The 26,481-nt window shown below is 42.9% G+C and overlaps 1 protein-coding gene across 1 annotated transcript in view; it reads left to right on the top strand.

The window, feature by feature from the left end:
• The first annotated feature begins 57 nt into the window (after positions 1–57).
• LOC138821997 (structural maintenance of chromosomes protein 1B-like) overlaps positions 58–26,481 on the top strand; it is a 63,003-nt gene continuing 36,579 nt past the window's right edge. Inside the window, exons 1-7 of the mRNA XM_070014499.1 lie at positions 58–210; positions 13,163–13,351; positions 15,927–16,039; positions 16,123–16,326; positions 19,972–20,210; positions 22,948–23,203; positions 24,528–24,668. Of these exons, the coding sequence (XP_069870600.1) occupies positions 102–210; positions 13,163–13,351; positions 15,927–16,039; positions 16,123–16,326; positions 19,972–20,210; positions 22,948–23,203; positions 24,528–24,668 (1,251 nt within the window). The 5' untranslated portion in view covers positions 58–101. The remainder of the gene's footprint in view (positions 211–13,162; positions 13,352–15,926; positions 16,040–16,122; positions 16,327–19,971; positions 20,211–22,947; positions 23,204–24,527; positions 24,669–26,481) is intronic.

Genomic DNA, 26,481 nt, shown 5'->3' with positions numbered 1-26,481 from the left:
CGGCGCGCGGCGCGCTCTCGTCTCGCGAGACTTGGCGAAGCGCTTCCCGCGCTTTCCTCGAAGGCGAGCGCGGAGCGGCGGCGGAGGTGCGGCGCGCCGCCATGGGACACCTGCGGCTGCTGCTCATGGAGAACTTCAAGTCCTGGCGGGGCCGCCACGTCATCGGCCCCTTCAAGAGGTTCTCCTGCATCATCGGCCCCAACGGCTCCGGTAACCCCGCAGGGAGGCCGGGCCTCCGCCCCGGGCCGCGGGACGGACGGACGGACGGACGGACGGACGGACGGACGGCGGGCGCCGCCGGCCCGCGCCACCCGCCAGGGCCCTCCTGGGCTCCGTGTCCGTCCGTCCCCTCCTCTCCAGGCTGACCCTCCTCCTGACTAACCTTCTCCCCTCGGGCCGGCCGTCGGCTCCCTGCCCCCCCCAGCCCCCTCAGCCCCTCCCCCCCTCGTGGCCTGCCCCCTCCCCCTCGGGCCTGTGCCCCCTCAGCCCCCTCCTCCTCGTGGCCCCCTCAGCCCCCTCCTCGTGGCCCCCTCAGCCCCCTCCTCCTCGTGGCCCCATCAGCCCCCTCCCCCTCGTGGCCCCCTCAGCCCCCTCCCCCCCTTGTGGCCCCCTCAGCCCCCTCCCCCTCGTGGCCCCCTCAGCCCCCTCCTCCTCGTGGCTCCCTCAGCCCCCTCCCCCCTCGTGGCCCCCTCCCCCTCATGGCCAGCCCCCTTAGCCCCCTCGGGCCTCTCCCCCCTCGTGGCCTGCCCCCTCCCCCTCGGGCCTGTCCCCCCTCAGCCCCCTCCTCCTCGTGGCCCCCTCAGCCCCCTCCTCGTGGCCCCCTCAGCCCCCTCCTCCTCGTGGCCCCATCAGCCCCCTCCCCCTCGTGGCCCCCTCCCCCCTTGTGGCTCCCTCAGCCCCCTCCCCCTCGTGGCCCCCTCAGCCCCCTCCTCCTCGTGGCTCCCTCAGCCCCCTCCCCCTCGTGGCCTGCCCCCCCTCGTGGCCCCCTCCCCCTCGTGGCCCCCTCAGCCCCCTCCCCCTCGTGGCCCACCCCAGCCCCCTCCCCCCCTCATGGCCCACCCCAGCCCCCTCCCCCCCTCGTGGCCTGCCCCCCCAGTCCACTCCCCCTCTCGTGGTCTGTCCTCAGCTCCCCTCCCCCTCTCCTGGCCTGCCCCCCCAGTCCACTCCCCCTCTCCTGGCCTGCCCCAGCCCCCCTCCCCCTCTCGTGGCCTGCCCCCAGCTCACAAAACCCCTCTTGTCACCTAACCTCCCTCTGCTCTGTTTCCTTCCTCCTTCTCATGGTCTGCCCCCCCTCCTCTCCCCCTCCAGGGCTGACCCTCCTTGGCTCCCCTCCCCCTTGGCTCCCCCACTGCTCGTGGTCCACCCTTCTTATGGCTGACCCCACTCTTCCTCAGCTCCCTTCCCCTGTGGCTCTCCTCTCCTTCCTCAGCTCCCCTCTTCCCTGCTCTAGTGGTGACCCTCCCGCAGCTCTCCTCTCCCTGCTGCTCACTTCTCCCCTCTTGGTCCTTCCTCCCTTCTGGCCCATCCTTGCTTCCACCCTCATCCTCCTTTGCAGGCCTTCCACACTCACATATTCTGGCCCCCCACACCCTCCAACCCCAGGGACTTCTGTCCCCACGAGTAGCTCCTCTTGTCCGTTACTGCTGTTTTCCCCCAGATCTACACACGTGTGCCCTCGCAGTAGTCACCCCTTTTCATGAACACAGGTGGGGGGCTCACAGAGGCTATTGGTTCTAGGGTGTGTGACCGACCTTTGACCCAGAGGGGATGGTGATAGTGACTTCCTTTATGCATATTTTCCTAAGCTTTTGGCACTCCATTTTTGCTTAATTTACCTAAAACAGGCTTTTAAAATGAGAGAAGTTGGCGGGGCGCCAGTGGCTCACGCCTGTAATCCTAGCTATCAGAAGGCTGAGATCTGAGGTTCATGGTTCAAAACCAGCCCAGGCAGGAAAGTCCATGGGACTCTTATCTCCAATAAACCATTAGAAAACCGGAAGTGGTGCTGTGGCTCAAGTGGTAGAGCGCTAGCCTTGAGCTGAAGAGTGAGGGACAGCACCCAGGCCCATAGGTCAAGCTCCACGACCAAAAAAAAAAAGAAGTGTTGTCGTTGTTCCTGACTAAAAAAGTAAACTATTCAATACAGAGAACTGAGAAAATGTAGAAAAGAAGTCATTGAAAATCCCCACTATTGCACTTGTTGGGAATGAATGTTGATTCTCTCAAACTATCAAGAAAATGAAAGTCATCTTTCTTATAGTAACAAATAGAGGTTCCGGTAGTGTGAAAAGGGTTTAAAATTAAGATGAGAAATGGGGAACTCAGAAATGGTCAGAGTGTGAAATATAGTTAGCAGTGGGAACAGAGAGAAGAGGACAGGGATTAGGAAGGTTCAGTTACCATGAGTGCTATGATAGGGGGAATTAAGGTGGCCTCCATGAAGTCCTAGAGAAAAGGCATTCTTTTTTTTTTTTTTTTTTTTTTGTCGGTCGTGGGGCTTGAACTCTGGGCCTGGGCGTTGTCCCTTAGCTCTTCAGCTCAAGGCGAGCGCTCTACCACTTGAGCTACAGCGTCACTTCCGGTTTTCTGGTGGTTTTATTGGAGATAGGAGTCTCATGGTCTCTCCTGCCCGGGCTGGCTTTGAACCGCGATCCTCAGATCTCAGCCTCCTGAGTAGCTAGGATTACAGGCGTGAGCCACCAGCGCCCGGCGAGAAAAGGCATTCTTAAGTCAAAAGACTAACAGATGCTAAGACTCTGAAATGGAAATGAATGTGGCCTTTGTAAACCCTTACATCCCACTCCACTATTCCATGCCCCAAAAAATCTTGACCCAAACATAATGAATAGAGGGGAAGAGAATGTTAGAACTAAAAGTAACCCTTCTAGAACCATCATTTCCCTCATGTTGCCTTTATGTCATTCATAGCACAGGTCCTTAATCTGACCTTTACAGAATTTACATACTTGATTTGCTAATTTTTTCTTTTTTTGGGGGGGGGTCCGGTCGTGGGGCCTGAACTCTGGGCCTGGGCGCTGTCCCTCAGCTCTTCAGCTCAAGGCGAGCACTCTACCACTTGCGCCACAGCGCCACTTCCGGCTTTTTTCTTATGTGGTGCTGAGGAATCGAACCCAGGGCCTTGAGCATGCAAGGCAAGTGCTCTACCACTGAGCCACCTTCCCAGCCCCTGCTAATTTTTTCTTTCTGCAACAAATAGTTATTAAGCTAACACTAGCCAGCAGGCCAACATCTAACATTTCCTTGCCATCCTATTTAAAGTTCCAAGTTGCCTCCACTAATTTCCTTCTTGTTCATCACCTGGTTATCTCTCCATTTTAGATAGTCCATACTAATGCTGAATTCTAAAATCTTTCATTGTAATAAAAGCAGTACAGGTATATTATAAAAATTGGAAAATAAAGCCGGGCGCTGGTGGCTCACGCCTGTAATCCTAGCTACTCAGGAGGCTGAGATCTGAGGATCACGGTTCAAAGCCAGCCCGGGCAGGAGAGACCCTGAGACTCCTATCTCCAATAAACCACCAGAAAACCGGAAGTGGCGCTATAGCTCAAGTGGTAGAGCACTCGCCTTGAGCTGAAGAGCTGAGGGACAGTGCCCAGGCCCAGAGTTCAAGCCCCACGGCCGACAAAAAAAAAAAAAAATTGGAAAATAAAAAATTTAAATACATTACCACAATTTAATATGCCCTATTTTCTTGGGGCATATCTATATAATTTTTTTTCTATGCAGACCTTTAAAAAGTGAAAATTAGACCTCATAGTGTGTATTATTTTCTATCTTATTTGTATTCAAAAGATTATCTTACTTTTTCAGTAAATGTTAGTTTCATTTGATACATAGCTCACATTTCCTCAGTGACTCCAGTGTTCTTTACTCAGAACCACATATTGCATCGGATTGTTCCATCTTCAGTTTCTCTACCCCAAAGCTTTTATTTGTAATTTTGACATATTGAAGAGATTAGAAAAGTTATCTTAGAAAGTTTAGATTTAGCTTGTGGCTATTGTGGCTAACACCTATAATCCTAGCTACTCAGGAGGCTGAGATCTGAGGATCATGGTTCAAAGCCAGGCAGCAAAGTCCCTGAGACTCTTACCTCCAATAAACCACCAGAAAACCAGAAGTGGCACTATGCCTCAAGTGGTAGAGTGCTAGCCTTGAGCTGAAGAGCTGAGGGTCAGTGCCCAGGCCCAGAGTTCAAGCCCCATGGCCGACCAAAAAAAAAAAAAAAAAAAAGGAAGTTTAGATTTATCCAGTTGCTTTCTTATGGTGTCATTTAGTTTGTTCTTCTCTCCCTTTATTTTTGTAAAGTGGAAAATATATCTAAAGTGTTGGTGAAGTAAAAATTAGGATAAAGTATCGTGTTACTATAAACTTTGTGTTGTACCATATCATATAATTTCTTTCATCCATTCTTTTGTGTGTGTAAGAGAGAGACTTAGCACTTGAACTCATGGCAAGGGTGCTATCCTTTTGTGCACAAGGCTTGCACTCTACCACTTGTGCCCCAGCCCCACTTCTGGCTTTTTACTGGTTAATTGGAAATAAGAGTCTTGTGGACTTTGCCAAACCACAAAGCTCAGATACTAGCCTCCTAAGTAGCTAGGACTACAGAAATGACCCGCCAGTGCCTGGTCTGATTTTATTTTTCCTGTTGGTAAGAGTGACCCCTAAATTAGGGTAATGATAGCAATTTCTTCATCTGTTAATCCCCTACATATATAAACTTATAACTATAAAGTCCCTTATTACTTTGGCATTATACAAATTTCTCTATTAATCAGTTTCCAGGTAGTTTGTTTTTGTTTTGTTGACAGTATTGGAGATTGAACTCAGGATCTTGTGTGCTTTGTACACTCTACCCAAGCTGTGTCTCTAGTCCTTATTATTTTTAGTTTGTTCTTTAGATAAGGTCTCATGCTTTTGCCTTGGTTTGGAGTGAGGTTCTCTTACCTCTGTCCCCTGAGTAGCTGAATTTATAAGCATGAACCACCATGCCTGGCTTTTTTCGAGATAGGGTCTGAGGCTGGCCTGAAGCCACAATCCTCCTGTCTCTGCCTCCCAAGTAGTTGGGATTGCAGGTTGGTATAACCATGTCAGCTGCCTGATTGACAGTGAATAATCCCTCCTTAAGTAAGCATTAGTATTTTCAAAGAAAGGATATTTTTATTTATTTATTTTTGGGGGGGGGTCCGAAAGGATATTTTTAATAGCTGACTTTTGTATTTATATGGACCCATGGATTTTTATTGATGCAGTGCATCTTGATCCACCAAAATCATTATTTTTGATGCTCAGCTAAAGTTACAACCTTAGTCATTGGGCACTCCCCTTGGCTTTCTCCTATTGGAAAACTTCTTGGTTTCTCACTTAAGATGTCCTGGTTCATCTTCATTCTGTCCTGCCTCAGACTTGAAATTAGCTACTTCTCCAATGACTTCTGCTTCTTTTAGTAGGAAAGTCGTTAGAGACTCATTTCTAATAACAAGAGATACTTGGTGCATTCAGTGGACAAGACTAGAAAATAATGTGAAGTACAGAAGTACAGTTTTACTTTTTTTTTTATACTAGGATTCTGATGTCAAAGGCTCGTTTGTTAAGCCAGGTGTGGTACTGATGAGCCTCACCTTGAGCCTCTTTTTTTTTTTTTTTTTGGTCAGTCGTGGGGCTTGAACTCTGGGCCTGGGCGCTGTCCCTGCGCTCTTCAGCTCAAGGCAAGCTCTCTACCGCTTGAGCCACAGCGCCACTTCCGGTTTTCCAGTGGTTTATTGGAGATAAGTGTCTCAAGGACTTTCCTTCTCCGGCTGGCTTTGAACCTTGATCCTCAGATCTCGGCCTCCTGAGTAGCTAGGATTATAGGCGTGAGCCACTAGTGCCCAGCTTGAGCCTCTTTTTACACATAGTCTTTTTTGGAGGGTGGAGGTGGTCCAGGATTGGGACTAGAACTTAGTATCTGACACTTTCATTCATTGCCTGGTGCTCTTACACTTGAGCCACAGCTCTACTTCCAGTTTTGTGTGTGGAGATAAGAGTCTCACAGATTTTCCTGCAGATGGCTTTGAACTCATATCTCAGTCTTCTTAGTAGCTAGGATTACAGGTGTGAGTTACTGGCACCAACTCTTACTTGCTTTCTTAATGACCTTGCTCTCCAACTCATTTGTGCCTATGACCAATTTATTCTCTTTTCCTGGGATGGTACATTTTTCATCTCAACCTTTGTCTCTAAACCTTTATATTCATTCTTTAAAACAGCCCAGAATTATCTCCTGCAAAAATTACTCAGAGCATCCAGCCATCTAGGCTTCTTCTAAAAGTGTTCCTGTGGCACTTTGTATTTAGTCTTCACTTTTAATTTATTATAGTATAATTTTCTATATTTATTGAAAGAAAATAGATCATTTTGGACCTCTTCTTTATTTGTCAAATGCAAATTAAATACTTATTTCACAGATAGTTTGCAAAGGCAAATAATAGAGGAAGGGTGTCTGGCAAAAAATGAGATTCAATAGAAATAGGTCACAACCCACTGCAAGCACCTGGGGAAGTCAAAAGACAAAATTATAATGTGTTTAGTACTATAATTTGTTGTATGCATGAACATACTGCTTATAGTTTCCTACATATAAAAAGCCAGATGCAAAAGACTACATACCATATTATTTCATTCATATGAAATGTCCAGGAAAGACAAATCTATAGAGATGTATAGCAGATCTGTGGTTACCTGTGACTAGGGATGGTAATAGGAATTGATTGCAGCTGGGAGTGAGAATCTTGAGGTGATGAAAATGCTTTTCTAATATTAGATTGTGGCAATAAGTTGCACAGCTATATAAATTTACATTTAAAGTATATACTGTTGGCTTTTTTTTCTTCATTCTGGTCCTGAGGCTTGAATTCAGGGCCTGGATGCTGTCCCTGAGATTTTTTGCTCAAGACTAGTATTGTAACACTCGAGCCACAGCTCCATTTCCAGCTTTTTTGGTGGTTATTTGGAGATAGAGTCTCACAGACTTCCACTTCCCTTCTTGGGGTGGCATTTGAACTGCAATCTCAGATCTCAGCCTCCTGAGTAGCTAGGATTACAGTTATGAGCCATAGGCCCCTGGCTTCTAATTGGTGTTTATTTGTGATTCTAAACTCAGGTAAAACCCCTCATTCTACAAGATAGAATTAATAGTTGTAAGGTAGGAACAGGGAAAAGAATAATGAAAACAAAATGGGTTGACTAACATCAGGCCATTTCTGGTAAGGGTTACATGTAGATATAGACTGGGCTCTTCCTGATTACTCACTGAGCCTCCTGTTGTCAGGAAGAGATGGTCTGATGTAGAGATTTACTTGGTCCTTTAAAGTTTCCGTGTGATTATGTAGCACTTAGCATGTGTCTGTATTTGAGTTTGGTCTCATCTGCTGTGCATAGAGTATAGGAAGCTAGTCCAGAGCTGTGGCTCCCATTAATTTTAAGAGTAAAAAAAATTTATACTTGTTTTCTAACCCAGTGCCTGATAAGTAGGTGTTCAGAAAATGTTTGTAGGATGTATAAATGAATTTGAGCCCAGGAAAAGAGGCTCTTAAGTAAGAAACTGAACTTCTGAAACAGGATTAGGGAACTTTTTTATTCTGCCAGGGGCTGTTTGGATGTTTATAACATCATTTGTAGGTTATCTCAAATTATTCACTTAAAATTAGTCTTCTAGGGGCTGGGAAGGTAGCTCAGCAGTAGAGTGCATGCCTTGCAAGCATGAGGCCCTGGGTTCGATTCCTCAGCACCACATAAACAGAAAAGGCCGGAAGTAGCGCTGTGGCTCCAGTGGTAGAGCACTCGCCTTGAGCTGAAGAGCTGAGGGACAGCGCCCAGACCCAGAGTTCAAGTCCCATGACTGGCAAAAAAAAAAAAAATAGTCTTCTATATTTGGTAAAACATTTAACCTCTCATGTGATGGCTAGACCAGACTCTCTTTGGTGAGGTGTATAATGTTAGCTAATGTTGGTGATTTTGACCCTCACACTGCTTTCCCAGGTTTGTGTTGGTCAGTCAAATCTTTGCAATGCTAGGTTTTGGAAACTTTGGGATAGTAAATTGTTCCAAACATGGATGTATATTCCTACTTCCTCAAAGTAGGAAATGCATCATTGCTTTATAACATAAGAACTCAAGCAGCATGGTGAGGGTTGTTGCACTTGGCATTCAGCTCATCATCAGTTGTCAGCTAAGTGCTGTCATATTGTGGGTTATCAGCCACATCAACTAGTTCCACAACTTATGGTAGAGCTTGTTTGATAACATAACTTTTAAAGGTCACATTAGTTTCACACATTCACCGACATATTCAAATGTGGGGGAATGTTCTGTGTTATTCCTTTCCAGTTGCACTTTCCGAGCCTTAATATAGCTTCAGATGATTTCATGTTTGAAAGCAGGGAGCTGAGAAGCTGGTTGGGACCCTGCTACTTGACATTACGGTTTTGTCCACTGTAAACGCTAGATCACACAGCCAATTGTTATTTGACAGGTTTTCCCTTCATCCTCATGAACTGCTTGATTTCATCCTGGAGTTTGGGAAACCTCATGAACATGTTCCTGCCTCTCAGCCATAACATTTTAGAATGATGAACAAGATCACCATACTCAGCCCAGATCAGTAACTCCTTAAACTGGCAGTCTGGCAGCTGTTAAACTCTACTCTTGACAATGCTTGCATATGTTACCGTCATTGATATCACATTGTTGAGCAACAGTGACTATGCACAGGACCTTCTTGGAGTATGGTGCAGTGGTGGCATATCATTAAATCACTTGTATCAAGACAGACAATTCAGTTGTCTCCTCACAGATGAATAAACCCCTTTTTGTTGGCAATGCTGGAAAAGAAGCCCTACATTCATTTGCCTTTTTTGTTGTTAACTGGCACTCTACCATTTGATTCATACCTCCACTTCCAGCTTTTTACTGGTAAATTGGAGATAATCTCTTGGATTTGTATATGCATACTGGCTTCAAACAATCCTCAGCTCTCAGATTCCTGAGTAGCTAGGATTACAAGTATGAGCCCCTAGTGCCCAGCCAGCAATGATTGAAGTTCCATCTGTAGTAACACCACTTAATTTTTCAAATGACAGCTCAAGTTTTTTTTTTTTTTTTGATAAAAAAAAGTCTCTCCAAGGCCTCACCTTGTAGTGCCATGCATGGTTTACGCATCTCAAACTCTGCAGTTATCCCGTGGATGAAAATGGCCAGTTGGATGGTATTTGTGATATCTGCCATCTCATCACAAGTCAGAAAAATTGGAGATCTGCATCATCCTGCAGTGTTTCAGTATCATGTAGTAGGTCAGTAATCTGATCTAAGATGGTTCTCTAACTGAAACCATTTTACTTTGGTGCTAACAATTCTGCAGCAGGTACTCTTACAAACTCTCACTCTACTCGAGGCCCAGCTCACTTACTACATGATTCATCTGAGTAATACTGTTTTTTCACAAGCCTAGAGAACTTATCCCATGATTCAGACTTCATAGAAGAACACTGATTTTATCCAAATGCACTTGACCTCCCAGTGCATTGAGTTTGGGCTGTTTTGAACTATAATACTTGAGTTGGGCTTTTTTTGCTGCTGCAAACACTACTACAAGTGAGTCACACAGGTTTGCCTTTAACTTCCTCAGAGAAAAGACCATTTGTCCATTTTTCTTGGAAAGATGAATACTCTGAATCAGCTTTCCTTTGTAGTCATTTGTAGGATGTCATACCACTTAATTCTGAGCAACTATCCAGTGTGTGTCACCAGCATCACAATTATTTTGCTTTGATTATGTTTCAAATATTGTTTCTTGGATTTAGAACATATCGAATGTTTATCATCGACTTCTGAATTTTTTTGCCAGTCCTGAGGCTTAAATTCAGGGCCTCTCCACTATCCCTGAGCCTCTTTTGCTCAAGGATAGAACTCTATCACTTGAGCCACAGTGCCACTTCCAGCGTTTTCTGTGTATGTGCTACTGAAGAATTGAACCCAGGGCTTCATGCATGCTAGGCAAGCAGTTTACTGCTAAGCTACCTTCCCAGCCTGAAATCTTTTCTTTTTTTGGGGGGGGGGCCGGTTGTGGGGCCTGAACTCTGTGCCTGGGCACTGTCCCTCAGCTCTTCAGTCAAGGCTAGCGCTCTACCACTTGAGCCACAGCACCACTTCTTGCTTTTTTCTTTTTGCTTATGTGGTGCTGAGGAATCGAACCCAGGGCCTCATGCATGCAAGGCAAGCGCTCTACCATTGAACCACCTTCCCAGCCCCCCTGAACTCTTTTCAGTGTGCTATAATTTCCTTGCTCCTCATCTGGGATTCATTTTTCAAGGATTATTGATCATGACCTGTGGATAGAGGTTGAATTGGAGTTCTCTGTCCCAACAGAGGAGTCGACAGCATTGTGGTCAGCCATCGGAAGCAAAGTCATCGTGTGAGGAATCCGACGCACCTTCATCTCATCACCAGACCGTCGTAGTTTGGCCACAATGTGTTTATACTTCCCAACATCTAGACTCCCAGCCTGCCTGGCACTTACTGTCTTCTGAGTCAGTATAGGCAGATGGGCTACAGCCAGCTAATAAAAGCAATAAAAGCATATGTGTCTGTTCTTATATGTACTCATATGTGTGTTCTTCATGCCCTAATGGATTTCCTTGTTTGTCCCTCAAATTTTATATTATGATTCACTTAAAATTTTGTTGGTTGCTATGAAAAATTCTCTAAGTCTTATAAATTTTGAGTCGTACCTGTGATTGCCATGGCCTGGCCAGACCAAATGGTTACAAGGGGCTGAATGTTCTTCACCCCTAGAGTAGAGGAAGGAAGTACAGTTTGTGGTATAGAAATCAAAAGGCACTTAGAAAACAAATGTAATTTTCATCATTTTTATTTTTTTGCAGTAATGGGTTTTCAACTCAGTGTCATGCTTACTAGTCAGGTACTCTACCACTTGAGCCACACCCAATTTTTACATCTTTGACTACTTAGTCCATCTTTATCAAGTGATAGTGACCTAAAATATAACTTGCCAGGTGCTGGTGGCTCAGTGCCTGTAATCCTAGCTACTCAGGCGTCTGAGATCTGAGAATCATGGTTCATATCCAGCCTAGACAGGAAAGTTTTAGGAGACTCTTTCCTCCAATCAGCCACTAAAGAGATGAAATTGAAGATGTGGCTCAAGAATGGCTTGAGCAAAAAAGCTCAGGTACAGCATCTATGCCCTGAATTCAAGCCCCAGGAGACACACACACACACACACACACACACACACACACACACACACACACACACACACACACACACACACACACACACACACACACACACACACACACACACACACACACACACACACACACACACACACACACACACACACACACACACACACACACACACACCCATAACTCCTTAGAATTGTTTCTCTGATGTTGCTGTTTAATTTCAGCAGAGGCCATAGAACTTGATTTGTTTCACTCTTTTTTTTCAACAGTTGATAGTTACGCTAACTACCTCGCAGTCAGCACTCAGTGTTCTCTAGTCCTGTCTGAAGTTCCTTCCCAAATTACCCTCCTTTTTATCACCCACTTGATCTCTTCTTGACGTTCATTACCATATGCAGTTGCCTTTTTTTTGCTTTTTTGGGGGGAGAGGGGTGTCTGGTCGTGGGTCCTGAACTCTGGGCCTGGGCGCTGTCCCTCAGCTCTTCAGCTCAAGGCGAGCGCTCTACCACTTGAGCCACCGCGCCACTTCCGACTTTTTTCTTTTTGCTTATGTGGTGCTGAGGAATCAAACCCAGGGCCTCATGCATGCAAGGCAAGCGCTCTACCACTGAGCCACCTTCCCAGCCCCTTTTTTTGCTTATTGTCTGTCTTAATAAAACATAAATTTTTAGTGAAGGGCAACATTAATTGAGTTTGTTGGGAAAGTAGTGGTTTTTAAGTAGATTTTAAATAAAGGTTGAACAAAAAAGTTTCTGTTTTTGCTTTGTCATTATCAAATGTAATACTTTAATTCCATGAGTGTTTATCCTATATATACTTATAGTGACTCTCAATGTGTAGACTATCAGTATACAACCCAAAATGTATTTCTTATATCTAACTGCAGCTCAGCCAAATGAATTAGCACCATTTTAAACAGTTCTGGTTCTTTAAAAAACGATCCTAACTCTTTAGGCCATATTTCTAGTGGCTGACAGCCTTCCTTTCTCTTTGTGTTGCTTCTCCCAGATGCTAAAAATTCAAATTTGCTTGTAGAATATCTGTATTGATAGAGCAAATCACAGGGTCATGATTGAACAACAGGTCTGCCATGGGAGTGGAGAATCCCTGAGGCTACCCTTTGGTTTAGAGATTGGCTGGGAGGATTTGCAGGTCTCAGCACATAATTGTAAACAGGGTAATTAACAATGACAAGGTACAAAGGGAAAGAGTACTTGGGGCCAACTCTGAGAAAACCAAGCGTAATATATGCAACTGTTGTCTACTAAAGAACCCTCACTAAAGATTCAGTGCCTGGGATTTGTACTGGGAGATGAGCACACCCACTGCCTTGCCTATGCCAAGATTCCACATGCCTGGAATGAAACTAGATGTTCAGCCTAAGTTATTTTTTGGACCCTTCTTACCAGGAAACTAGACACGTAACTCCAAATCTAAATGCCCAAAGCCAGCTGAGCTTGCACACAGTCCAGGTCTGCTGTATGAGTTTCCTAACACCATCCCACTCCAACTATGAAGATTCTGGCAATCTTCGCCTAATCTTGTATCTTTTGGTATGTGAAGGTCTGGTGCCACATTAACTCCCTAGGTAATACTTGCAAATCCCATACTTGGAAATGGGAATCACTGAAATGTAGAGAAGTGATTTGTCCTCATATATAATTTGCTCTAGAATAATGGAAGAGCTTGAAGTTAGATCCCTGTGTCTGATTCTTAAATTTAGACCTCTTTATTGCATCAAGCCAGAACTGCAGAGAAGAGACCAGTGGTCCACCAGAATTTGTTAGCTACACATTTTGAACACTGACCAACAGGATGATTAGATGACTGGTGGCCTGAATTTGGGCCCTAGGCATGGCTTTTTATGAATGTTTTTCTCCTTTCCTCACCAGGAAAATCAAATGTAATGGATGCACTTAGTTTTGTAATGGGAGAGAAAATAGTTAATTTAAGAGTGAAAAGTATTCAGGAACTTATTCATGGAGCACACATTGGAAAACCTGTTTCTTCCTTTGCAAGTGTACAAATTGTATATGTAGAGGAAGATGGAGAAGAGAAGAAATTCTCAAGGATTATTCAAGGTAATTACTATCATGAGTCATTTAATTGCCTACTTTTTGTGGGGTGGGGAAGATAACTTACTGTTTTATCAGCATAGTGAGAGGATATGTTTATTCTTAGAAGCAAATGCCAGTCTATTCACTAAGACTAAAACACTCGTTTGTTCAGGAAGTTTTTTGTTTGGTTGTTTTTTTTGTGTGTGTGTCAGTCTTGTGGCTTGAACTCAGAGCAGGGGCACTGTCCCTGAGCTTTTTTGCTCAAGGCTAGCATTCTACTACTTGACCACAGCTCCACTTGCCAGTGTTTTTCTTTTCTCTTTTGATTGGTCATGGGGCTTGGGCTAGCACTCTATCACTTTAAGCCACAGCTCCACTTTCCATTTTCTGGGGGTTAATTGGAGATAAGAGTCTCACAGACTTAACTGCTTGACCTGGCTTTGAACTTTGATCCTCAGATCTCAGTCTCCTCTAAATGGCTAGAATTATAGATGTGAGCCACCAGTTCCTGGGCTGGAGAGAGAATCACAGACTTTCCTGACCAGCTGGCTTTGAACCATGATCCTCTGATCCCAGCCTCCTGAGTAGCTAGGATTACAGAGGCATGAGCTATCAGCACCTGGCTCAGATAGCATTTTTGTACCTGGTTATTCAGTTAGAATGAAAAAGGAAGTCCATCTGTAAGAGAAGTCATGAAAGTTCTTCCTGAGGTTATCTTTTTTTTTTTCAGTGTTGAACTAATTGTGTACATATTTCTGGTTTACATGTTTTTTTCTCTACCATCAAGAAACAATTTGAGTGAAATGTTTTAAATTGTACTTCTTTCTTTCTTTCTTCCTTTCTTCCTTTCTTTCTTTTTTTTGTCGGTCGTGGAGCTTGAACTCTGGGCTTGGGCGCTGTCCTTGCGCTCTTCATCTCAAGGCGAGCACTCTACTGCTTGAACCACAGTGCCACTTCCAGTTTTCTAGTGGTTTATTGGAGATAAGAGTCTCACAGACTTTCCTGCCTGGGCTGGCTTTGAACCATGATGCTCAGATCTCAGCCTCCTGAGTAGCTAGGATTACAGGCATGAGCTATCAGTGCCCAGCCTTTAAATTGTATTTTTATTCATGAATTTCCAATGTTTCCAGAATAAACAAAATTGAGAATAACATTTGTATTCTATGCTAAGATTTTATAGGACTTCTAAAAATAGATGTGTGCTTTATTGTTTTTAGTTTTTATTTTCACTCTGCTCTGAGAGAACATTTCTAATGTACAAATGCTGTTGAATTAACTTCCCCAAAATCAGTCCTGGGTAGTTTTAGAAATACTTCTTATTAGTGGGATGCTGGAGGCTCATGCTTGTAATCCTACCTAGGAGGATGAGACCTAGAGGATTGTGGCTTGAAGCTGGTATGAACAGACAAAATACCATCTTCAAAATAACCAGCAAAGGGCTGGAAAGTTGGCTCAGTGGTAGAGTGCTTGCCTTGCATGCATGAGGCCCTGGGTTCGATTCCTCAGCACCACAAAAGCAGAAAAAGCTGCAAGTGGCGCTGTGGCTCAAGTGGTAGAGTGCTAGCCTTGAGCTGAAGAGCTGAGGGACAGCGCCCAGGCCCAGAGCTCAGGCCCCATGACCGGCAAAAAAAAAAAAAAAACAGCAAAGAGCCAGGCTGGAGGCATGGTCAGGTGGTAGAGTTCCAGCTAAGCAAATGTGAGACCCTAAGTTTAAATCCCAGTACTGCCAAAAGAAAGAAAAGAAAAATACTATATACTTACTTGTATCATAATCTGTAACTTAAGTACTTTACCATGTTACCATCCATACATATTCACTGGTAATTTTCTTTCTTTGGGGAAGTTCTTGTTTGTGTTTTGAGAAGCAGTCCCCTGCATGGCTCAGGCTGGCCCTCCAGCCCCTGAGCTCCAGTGACCCACTTGTCTCAGCCTCACAAGGAGTTGGGCCTACACTGGACCACAGCACCCAGCCTGTAGATTTTTAACTCAGAAGAATCCATCTCAGTAAGAATTCTCTTGAGTACCCTATTTAAAATCATCGTGCCTCCCCTTTATCATGTAGACACTCTCATTCTCCTTTCCAACTGTGTGTGTATGTGTGTGCACATGTGCATACACTCGCCAGTACTGAGGCTTAAACTGGGGGCCTTGTGCACTTGGCTTTTTCACTCAAGGCTGGTGCTCTACCACTTAAGCCATACCTTTACCTCTGGATTTTTGTTAGTTAACTGGAGATAAGAGTCTCATGGACTTCCCTGCCTGGACTGGCTTTGATCCTAGATCCTTAAATCTCAGCCTCCTGAGTAGCTAGGATTACAGGCGTGAGCCACCAGCACCTGACTTCAGCTTGTTTGTTTACTCTTTAGCACATTGCTTTCTCCCATGCTTAATTTTACTTGTATATGTCATGTTCATTTATAAGCTCTTTGAGATGAGAGACTTTTCATTTGTTAAACTACCACAAAAATAGTCTTTGGCATACAATATGCTCTTGGTGCTTTTGTTGATTGATTAAAGATTTATTAATAAGCACATCATTGCATAGCTGGCTATTGCAATAAGAAAATATTCTATAACAGTCTTTATTTTTTAATTTCAGGAGGATGCTCAGAATTTTATTTTAATGATAATCTTGTGAGTCGTTCTGCTTACGTCGCAGAGCTGGAAAAGATAGGTATAATAGTCAAAGCACAGAACTGTTTAGTTTTTCAGGTAAGTCACTGTAGCAGTTTAATTCATGGTTTTGAGCAACACACTGTGTTTTACATGTTACTGTGCTTTACTGTTTTTAATAGGGAACTGTAGAGTTGATTTCCATGAAAAAACCCAAAGAAAGAACTCAGTTTTTTGAGGAAATCAGCACTTCAGGAGAACTTATAGGCGAATATGAAGAAAAGAAAAAGAAGTTACTAAAAGCTGAAGAAGATGCACAGTTTAATTTTAATAAGAAAAAAAGTGTGGCTGCAGAGCGTAAGCAGGCAAAATTAGAGAAAGATGAGGTAAAGTATCCCAAAGAGGTAGCCAGTAAGTATTAGACACAAAAGCCATCTCTTAAACTTACTAGATACTTCCTTCAAGCTACCAAAGATTCACTTTAAAAAAAACAAGACAAATAAAATGATATTCCTTAAAGATAATCTTTTATTTAGGTAGGATGCTAATTGGGTTTGAACTCAAGATCTAGCCATTGCTAAGCTAGCACATTACAACTTAAACCGTACTTCCAGGCCTGCTTTTTGTGCTGGTTACTTTGGAGATGTAATCTGTCAGACGGTTCTACCTGCGCTGCTGCTTTGGGCCATGATCCTCCAGCTCTCAGTCTCCTGTAAGCTAGGCTTACACCAGGCTACCAGCACCTGACAACAATAAGCCTGTTGATTTATCTCCTACCATTTGAGCTTTTCTTCCCAGATCAGATGACTAGCATTACACATCAAATACACTCAAGCATTTGTATCCTGAATTCATTTAAAAATCAGGGTTGCAGGGGCTGGCATGGTGCACAGCTGTAATCCAAATTCCTCAGGAAACTGAGATCTGAGGAGCACAGTGTGAAGCCAACCTGGGTAGAAAAGTAGGTGAATTTTTTTTTTTGTCAGTCATGAGGCTTGAACTCTGGGCCTGAGCGCTGTCCCTCAGCTCAAGGAGAGCGCTCTGCCACTTTAGCTACAGCACCACTTCCGGTTTTCTACTGGTTTATTGAAGATAACAGTTTCACAGACTTTCCTGCCCGGGCTGGCTTTGAACCTCGATCCTCAGATCTCAGCCTCCTGAGTAGCTAGGATTACAGGTGTGACACTGGCTCCTGGCTTAGTATGTGATATTTTTATCTCCAATTAAACCAACAAAAAAAGTCATAGTGAAGATGTGGCTCAAATGGTAGAGTGCCATCCTTGAGGGGGTGACAGGGGAAGCTAAGCAGGAGTTCAAGTCCCAACACTGGCATACATACAAATTATCAAATACCCCAGAGAGGTTTTGTTCATGTGGATTGCGATTACCAATACTTGTTGTGTTAGAGTTTTAATTCACATTTTAAAAAATACATGTAGTCTAGGAATGTGGCTTAATGGTAGAGTGCTTGCCATGAAGCTCTGGGTTCAATTCCTCAGTACCACATAATAGAAAATACTGGAAGTGGCACTGGGGCTCAAGTGGTAAGAGTGCCAGCCTTGAGCAAAAAGAAGCTCAGGGACAGTACCCAGGCCCTGAATTCAAGCCCCAGGACTGGCAAAAAAAAATAAAAAATAAAAAATAAAAAAATAGAGAGAGAGAGAGAGATCTTTTTTATTTATTTTTTTTTGAGGGGGGGTCCAGTCATGGGGCCTGAACTCAGGGCCTGGGCGCTGTCCCTCAGCTCTTCAGCTCAAGGCTAGCGCTCTACCACTTGAGCCACAGCACCACTTCCGGCTTTTTTCTTTTTGCTTATGTGATGCTAAGGAATTGAACCCAGGGCCTCGGGCATGCAAGGCAAGCGCTCTACCACTGAGCCAACTTCCCAGCCCGAGAGAGAGATATCTATATATATGTGCTTTAGCTGGATTCTGATGGCTCATGCCTATAATCCTAGCTACTCAGAAGGCTAAGGTCCTGAGGGTCATGGTTCAAAGACAGCCTGGGAGTTAACCAGCAAAAAGCCAGAAGTGGAGGTGTGGCTCAAGTGGTAGAGTGCTATAAGAAACCAAGGGCAAGGGGGAGGCCCTGAGTTCAAGCCCCAGTACCAGCACCAAATAATTATATTTGTATTAATTTTATTTATTATCTTTAAGTGGTTGAGGAAAGTAGTTGTCATTCAGCAAAGCAGTCTGTGAATACAGTGCATCTTGATCAATATCACCCCTTTCATCCTCCATATTCCCTCACAGCCCCTCCCCTGAATAAATGTTTTAATGGACCATGTGAAAATAACAAACTATTACATATGAACATGCTAATTTATTTTCATTCTTTAAAATTAATGAGAAAGATATTCACATATATTTAGAATTACAGGTGTGAACCACCAGCATCCTGCTTTGCTTTGTATTTTTAATAATCTTCTAAAGTCTGACTTAGAGAAGATTGCTATATTCTCATAAACACTTCTATTTTCACACAGCTGATACTCATTTGAGTTTTCACAACTGTTTCCTTGGTAGGCATTTGCTATCCACACTCCCATCTAAATGAACACCTTCTGCCTTGTACTACCACATACTGTATTCCATTTAAGGGTGTTTGATGTTTATTATTCACTGGTTTCTCTTTGATCCAGTAACTGGAATATAAACTTTATAAAGAGTTTGGATGAGCCAGGCAGCGGTGGCTCACGCCTGTCATCCTAGCTACTCAGGAGGCTGAGAGCTGGGGATCGGGGTTCAAAGCCAGCCCAGGCAGGAAAGTCCATGAAACTCTTTATCTCCAATAAACCACTAGAAAACCAGAAGTGGCACTGTGGCTCAAGCAGTAGAGCGCTTGCCTTGAGCTGAAGAGCGCAGGGACAGCACCCAAGCCTAGAGATCAAGCCCCACAACCAACAAAGAAAGAAAATATAAAAGAGTTGGGATGGGTCTGTCTTACTCTTTACCATATTCCAGTACATAGAACATGGCCTGACATGTAGTAGACACTCAGTAAATATTTGAAGAAAAAAAAAGAATGTGTTATTGGTAATAGTACTGTTGCTTTGTATCTATGTTCCTGGTTTTGTTATTGGAAGTGGGGGCAGTGGGGATCAGACTGTAATATTTCCAGAGTACTGAGAACATCATATGGGGTTGTAGAACTTTAAACCTGTAATTAGTGTAATCCAGCTTCCTCAGGACTTTTTAGAGCACCCTTGGCAGATGGCTGCTTGCAGGTTACCTGAAATACCTCTTCCTGTGTGGCCCTTTCTGCTCTTTCTGCCTTTTCTTTTTTCTTTTTCTGTGATGGTCCTGGGGCTTGAACTCATGGCCCAGGCACTGTCCCTGAGCTTCTTTTGCTCAAGGGCTGGCATTCTGCCACTTGAGCCATAGCTTTACTTCAGCTTTTTTTTGGGGGGGTGGGGGCAGTTGTGGTGCTTGAACTCTGGGCCTGGGAGCTGTCCCTGAACTCTTCAGCTCAAGGCTAGTGCTCTACCACTTGAGCCTCAGTGCCACTTCCCGTTTTCTAGAATTTCACGGACTTTCCTGCCTGGGCTGGCTTTGAACCATGATCCTCAGATCTCAGTCTCCTGAGTAGCTAGGATTATAGGTGTGAGCCACTGGTACCTGGCCTGCTATTTCTTTATTCATAGCACAAATAAAATGATTAGCTATAGCCAGTATTTTATCTGTAGTCATTGAATTTAAAGTTGTTGGGGGTGTTATACTTATAAAAGAGTCTTCTTTAAATTTACAAATGACAAAGCTTGTACAATGTCAGTGGATTGCCAAATTCGCTGGTCAGGACAGAAATGGATGAGGCCCCAGGTGACACCCTTTTAACCACTATGTCACTGAGTGAGTACAAGTCATTTACTAGTTACTGTCTTATTTTGGTCTATCTGGAAACCTCCAAATGCTATTTTGGGGAAAATATCATTTTTAATAACATACACAAAAACTCATTAGTAATCAATATGTGGTAAAGGTCAGCTGAAATGGATACCTTGTTAACTTGTGTTGAATTGTACTATTTCATAGGCAGAACGCTACCAGAGTCTCCTTGAAGAACTGAAAGCACACAAGATAGAGCTGCAGCTTTTCCAACTGTACTACAATGGGAAAAAAATTGATTATCTGAGCACCGAGTTAGAGCGTGTGAATAGGGACTTGAGTGTTACAAAAGAGTCCTTTTGTCATCATGAAAACATAATGAAAGCCAAGAAAAAGGAGCATGGAGTGCTGTCGAGACAACTGCAACAAACAGAGAAAGGACTGAAGTGAGTTGTGAGGATAGTGTTAACACTGGGCCTTACGAGAAGGACTGAAGTGAGTTGTGAAGATAGCATTAACACTGGGCCTTACTCTGAAGGACTGAAGTGAGTTGTGAAGATAGTGTTAACACTGGGCCTTACTCTGAAGGACTGAAGTGAGTTGTGAAGATAGCGTTAACACTGGGCCTTACGAGAAGGACTGAAGTGAGTTGTGAAGATAGCATTAACACTGGGCCTTACTCTGAAGGACTGAAGTGAGTTGTGAGGATAGTGTTAACACTGGGCCTTACGAGAAGGACTGAAGTGAGTTGTGAAGATAGCATTAACACTGGGCCTTACATGACAGGACTGAAGTGAGTTGTGAAGATAGCATTAACACTGGGCCTTACTCTGAAGGACTGAAGTGAGTTGTGAGGATAGCATTAACGGAGGGCCTTACGAGAAGGACTGAAGTGAGTTGTGAAGATAGTGTTAACACTGGGCCTTACGTGAAGGACTGAGTTGTGAAGATAGCGTTAACACTGGGCCTTACGTGCATTGACACGAGACACTGAAAATTGACTTTTTAAAAATAAGCTTTGTATTTTGGAATACTTTTTAGATATAAAGAAAAATTATAAAACTAGTGCAGTGTTCTGAAATTCCTTATGCCTTTTCTCCTGCTACATTTCTCAGAATTAAAAAACGAGTATTGATCTCTTCTTATATATGTGACCAGGTCCTGGAGCTTAAACTCAAGGCATATCCCTGAGCTTACTTTGTTCAAGGCTAGCACCCACTCTACCACTTGAACCACAGCTCTGCTTCTAGCTTTTAGGGTGTTTAAGTGGAGATAAGAGTCTCATAGACTTCCCTGCCCAGGCTGGCTTCAACCCATGTTCCTCAGATCTCAGCCTTCTGAGCAGCTAGGTGGCATGAGTCACCAGGGCCCAGGGATACACTTTTAATCAAAGCCCACACTCAGTCCATATTTTCTTAGTGTTTGCTACTGTCCTTTTCTGACCCAGAATGCCACATGACATTGATCTGTCTCTGTGGGGCCCTTCTGGACTGAGACAGTTTCTCAGACTTGGTTTGATGAGCTGGGCATCTTTGAGAACTATTGGTCCAGGTTTTTTTTGTAGAATGTGTCTCATTTGGGTTTTGTCTAATGGTGTACTCATCATCACACTGGTGGTACAGGTTTTGGGGAAAGAGACCACAGAAGTAAAATGCCGTTCTCGTCCCATTGTGTCAACAATGATATTATTGTTGTCATAACCTTTATCACTTAATCAAGGTAGTGTTGTTCAGGTTTCCTGCCCATTTTCAATGTATAACCTTTGGAAGGAAGTCATTGTACCAACGCCACAAGGAGTGGGCATTAGGGCAGAATATCTATATAATGTGTTTATAATTCTGTGTAGGGGATTTGTGTCTTCTGTTTTGTATTCATTCAGTTGTCTGTATTAGAGGTATTTTATATTTGGGTTATACTCTACTATACGCTTTTTATTTTTATTGCTTAGACGGGTTGGGTCAGGGGCCAATGAGTTCTTTGCTTAGTATATTCCTTGTCACATCACCATTACTGTGGAAGTTTTTTTTTTCCTCTACTTAATTTCTGACACTAAAAGATGCTCTTATAAGAGCAAGTTTTAACATTAGCCTGTCCAGTTTTATGAATTTGCCCAAGGTCTAGGATCTCTCCAAGGAATATTGGCTCCTTCTATTGGAATGAACATTAGGAACCAACACCTGCATGCTAGGTTTACTCACTGATCCTCGGTTGTCACCATTAGATTGTCTCAGCTGACAGAATTAGAAAACATATGTACATAGACTTTTTACTGTACGCATTCTTATGTTTCTATATATGTCGATCTGTGACTGTATTCAGATAATCGTGAATTTATACTGAAATCTCCTCACTGCTACCCATCCCACAGGGAGCACTCTATCCTTTCTTACTTATCTCCTGTTACTTAGGGAAGTGTTCCAGCAGTGAGAACAGTTCCAGAAACCATATGGGGCATTAAGCCACACCCCTGTAGGGAGCAGTTTTATAACCAGAGTACAGTGCTTATGTATAATTCTTGTTTTAAAAGTCATGGATTTCAAAATTACTTAGCCAGCACTTTTTCCTTCTACTCCTTTAATGAGGTTTTTTCACATATTTTTAATAGTCTTTCAGCATATTTCACTTTCTGTTTACTGTCCCTTTACTGTCCCTTACCCTCCATTGCAATTTTTTAAATTTGCTTACATTCATTTTTCTTGCTTTAAACAATCATCCATTTTGACAAATTTGTAAGTTTAGTTGCAGGAAAAAAAGATGTCCCTAAGCTTCAGCTATCCAACTCTTGCCTAACCACCTCTGAAAGCTAGTTTTTAGAAATTAGTATGAAAAAAGATAGAAATTAGTATGAGATGTGATTTGATTAAAAGATCTTCCCTTATAAAGAAATTAATTTTCAGCCAGGCCCAAGCCAAGTGCTGGTGGCTCATGCCTGTAATCCTAGCTACTCAGGAGGCTGAGATCTGAGGATTGCAGTTCAAAGCCAGCCAGGGCAGGAAAGTCCGTGAAACTCTCATCTCCAATAAACCAACAAGAGAACGGGAAGTGGAGCTGTGGCTCAAGTAGAGTGCTAACTCTGAGCTGAAGAGCTGAGAGACAGCGCCCAGACCTAGAGCTCAAGCCCCACGACCAACAAAACAATAATAATAATAATTTTCTTTAAAGCAAGCTTTATTTCCTTTCTAGGTCTCTTGACGCACTTTTAAATGTGAAGAGGCCTCAGTTTATTAAAGCTAAAGAAAACACGTCTCACCACCTCAAGAAATTGGAAGAATATAAGAAAACAATAAAGGATGGTGACAAACAATGTTCTAAACAAGAAGATGACATAAGAGTCCTGGAGAAAGAACTGATTGATTTAGATAACACATGGAAACTTTTTGAGAAGCAGGTTGAAGAAAAAATCTTACATAAAGAAGACATTGAGCTGGAAGCTAGTCAGGTGAAAATGCAGAAGATAGGGAATATTTTCTACTGTTTGTAGCTTTTAATTAGAAAAAAAAATGAAGTATCTCTGATACTTTAAGAGATTATCCTCAGAATGTAAATTATGGGTATTAAGATTGTTTTGATGTGCACACAGAATCTAACTTTAATGTTTAGATTAAACCATTTTTATATAAGTAAGTGACATATTAAAATTTATGAGTTCAAGTTCTAAAAGCAATATTACCTGGTATAACATTATAATATAACTTAGGTATTTAAGTAATTTTTTAAGGTGAAACTTTTCTCATGATACTATAAAAACTTAAAAGTCATATATATATGGCTTTAAAGTCATTTAATTGGTAGAGAAACTGATTATTTAAAGTGATTTAACATGTTGAGTGATGGGGTTTGAGCATAGTAGTGAACATCTGTAATCTCAGAGCTTGGGAGGGAGCGAGCAAGATCACCATTCCAGGCCAGCCCTGTCAAAATTTCAATGTGGATGTGGTGATTTGATTCATCTCTGTAATCCCAGTTTAGGTGAGAGGCACAGGTAGAAGGATGGTGATCTGAGGCTGTCCTGAGAGACCTTATCTGAAAAGGAGCTCCAAGCATAAAGGGTTAGAGGTGTTGATGGAAGTGGTGAAGTACTTTCCAGCAGGCGTGAGGCCCTGAGTTCAAACACAGTATTGAAGAAACAGGAGTCAATATACAGCTTAGAACATGTGCAAATTTTAGTTATAATCAATAGTAGATATCCAAAAATAGATAACTGAGAGTTTTCAAATATCTCTCATTAAAGTTTGAGTTGTTTTTTGTTTTTCTGAGTTAGGGTCTAGCTGTGTACCCTGGCTGACTGAACTCACTGGAATCCAGACTGGCCTCAGACCGGCAGTCCTTTTACTTCAGCATCCAAGGACTGGGCTTTACCGGTGTGGGCCACCACTTGGAGCTTCCCCTTTCCCTCTTAAGATTTTCTAATGGAGGCCCTGTTATAGAGTCTGTTTTGAATATCTCATATTTTATCTAAGGAGTTTTAATAGGAAGGCTTTCAGAAGTGGAGCTGTGGCTCAAGTGGTGGAGCACCATTCTTGAGCAAAAAAAAAGAAAAAGGACAGTGCTTGGGCTCTGAGTTCAAGCCCTAGTACTGACACAAATATAAAATATGAAGACTTTCATAGTATGTTCTTGTATTTCACCTGGAGAAGATGGCACTTATGATCTCATTTGTATAAAATAAGATTTTGATAAGTATCTGTTAGTACAGAATATCATTCAAAGAATATTTTATCCTGCTTAAGTAAGTTAGCAATGTTTCAATGCTGTTTATACAGCTGGATTGTTACAAAGAACTAAAGGAGCAAGTAAGAAAGAAAGTAGCTATCATGACACAACAGTTGGAAAAACTACAGTGGGAACAGAAGACAGAAAAAGAAAGACTGGCATTCGAAAAGAGACGGCATGGAGAAGTTGAGGTAATATGGGCTGCATTGATTTAGAATTATTCTCAATGACATTTTATTTCCTTTTATTTTTCAATATAAAAGGATTTACATTGAGCATAAGTAATTTTTCAAAATCTGAGGGTTTAGGGACATAGCTTAGTGGTAAAGTTCTAAGACCCTGGGTTTGATCCCAGCACTAGAAAAAATTCTGGATCTCTCTTGAGCTGTTTAGTGTTTTCACTTAGATGTTTCTGTATAGTTGGAAGAGAAAAAAAGGAAGAAGATCACAAAGTTTGCTAGGCAGGCATTCTACCACTTTAGCATGCCTCCAGCCCTACTTTTTAAAAATATAATTTTACTATTATTGTTAAGATGTTGTACACAGAGGTTACCATTTCATAAGTCAGGTAATGAATGCAGTTCTTTTGGACATTGTTACTACTTTACTTTCTTTCAGTTTCCTCCTCCTGTACTTGCCCACAAGTTGCATAGCTTATTTTCAACATGCTGTATACTGAATACCATGACTGCATTAGTTCATTCTTCCTCCTTCCATTTCTGCACCCCCATAAAAAGATTTTTAAAAAAGCAAAAATGACTAAAAGCCATGTTTCCATTTTCCTGGAACTCATTTTGATAAGTGATATTTAAAATGTTCAGAGGAGGGGCTGGGAAGGTGGCTCAGTGGTAGAGTGCTTGCCTTGCATGCCTGAGGCCCTAGGTTCGATTCCTCAGTACCACATAAGCAAAAAGAAAAAAGCCGGAAGTGGCGCTGTGGCTCAAGTGGTAGAGTGCTAGCCTTGAGCTGAAGAGCTGAAGGACAGCGCCCAGGCCCAGAGTTCAGGCCCCACGACCGGACCCAAAAAAAAAAATTTTTTTTAGAGGAGTTATGACTTCAGGCTCTTCCCCTAAGAGTGTCCTCCTTTATTTAGTCTCACTGTGTACGAATGCCTAGAGTCATGTGTAAGTTGTCATGTTCAGGAAGTGGTGCTTGTGGCTCAAGTAGTAGAGCGCTCGCCTTGAGCTGAAGAGCACAAGGACAGCGCCCAAGCCCAGAGTTCAAGCCCCACGACCAACCAAAAAAAAACAAAAAACAAAAAAAGCTACCATGTTCAGTTGTATTTTAGATCTAGCTTCCTATGAGAGAAAACTTTTGTCTTATAACTACCTCACTTAACATGATTTGTTCTAGGTCCACCATTTCCCTGCAAGTGACATGATATTCTTTCTAATGGATGAGTCAAATTCCGTCGTGTGTACATACCACATTTTCTTGAGCCACTCATTTGTTTTGCGGCATCTAGGCTGATCCTATGGCTTGGCTATTGTGAATAGCACAGCAATTAACATGGATATTCGAGTGTTTTTACCATATCCTGACTTGTAATGTTCTGAGCAGATGCCCAAGCGTCCAATCTTACTTTTTGCTGGTTATTTTGGAGATGAGGTTTTGAGTACTTTTCCACCTTGTCTGGCTTTGAACTGCAGTCCTCTGGATCTCAGCCTCCTGAGTAACTAAAAATAGAGGTGTGAGCCATTAGAGCCCACTTAATCACTCCCTGTTAATGCGTTGTGACTCTTTTCTTTTTCTTTTCTTTTTGTGCTAATATTGTTAGTTAGAGATAAGAGTCTCTCAGGTTTGTCTGCCAGGCTGTCTTTGAACCACAGTCCTTAGATTTCAGCCTCCTGAGTAGCTGGGATTACAGATGTGAGGCATTAGTGCCAAGCTGCCTACCAGGTTTCTTTATTTCCACACTTGACTTTTAGTAGTCTGAATGTAGTATCCACAGTGATGCCTTCACTATCTAAGATACTTTTTAGTTATTATTTATTTATTGTTTTG

The sequence above is a fragment of the Dipodomys merriami genome, unplaced genomic scaffold, assembly GCF_024711535.1.
Source record: "Dipodomys merriami isolate MVZ:Mamm:240054 unplaced genomic scaffold, mDipMer1.0.p SCAF_970, whole genome shotgun sequence".
NCBI classification, from domain to species: Eukaryota; Metazoa; Chordata; class Mammalia; order Rodentia; family Heteromyidae; genus Dipodomys; species Dipodomys merriami.
Note: the sequence above shows the minus strand (reverse complement) of the source record. Positions and strands in the feature narration are given on the sequence as shown.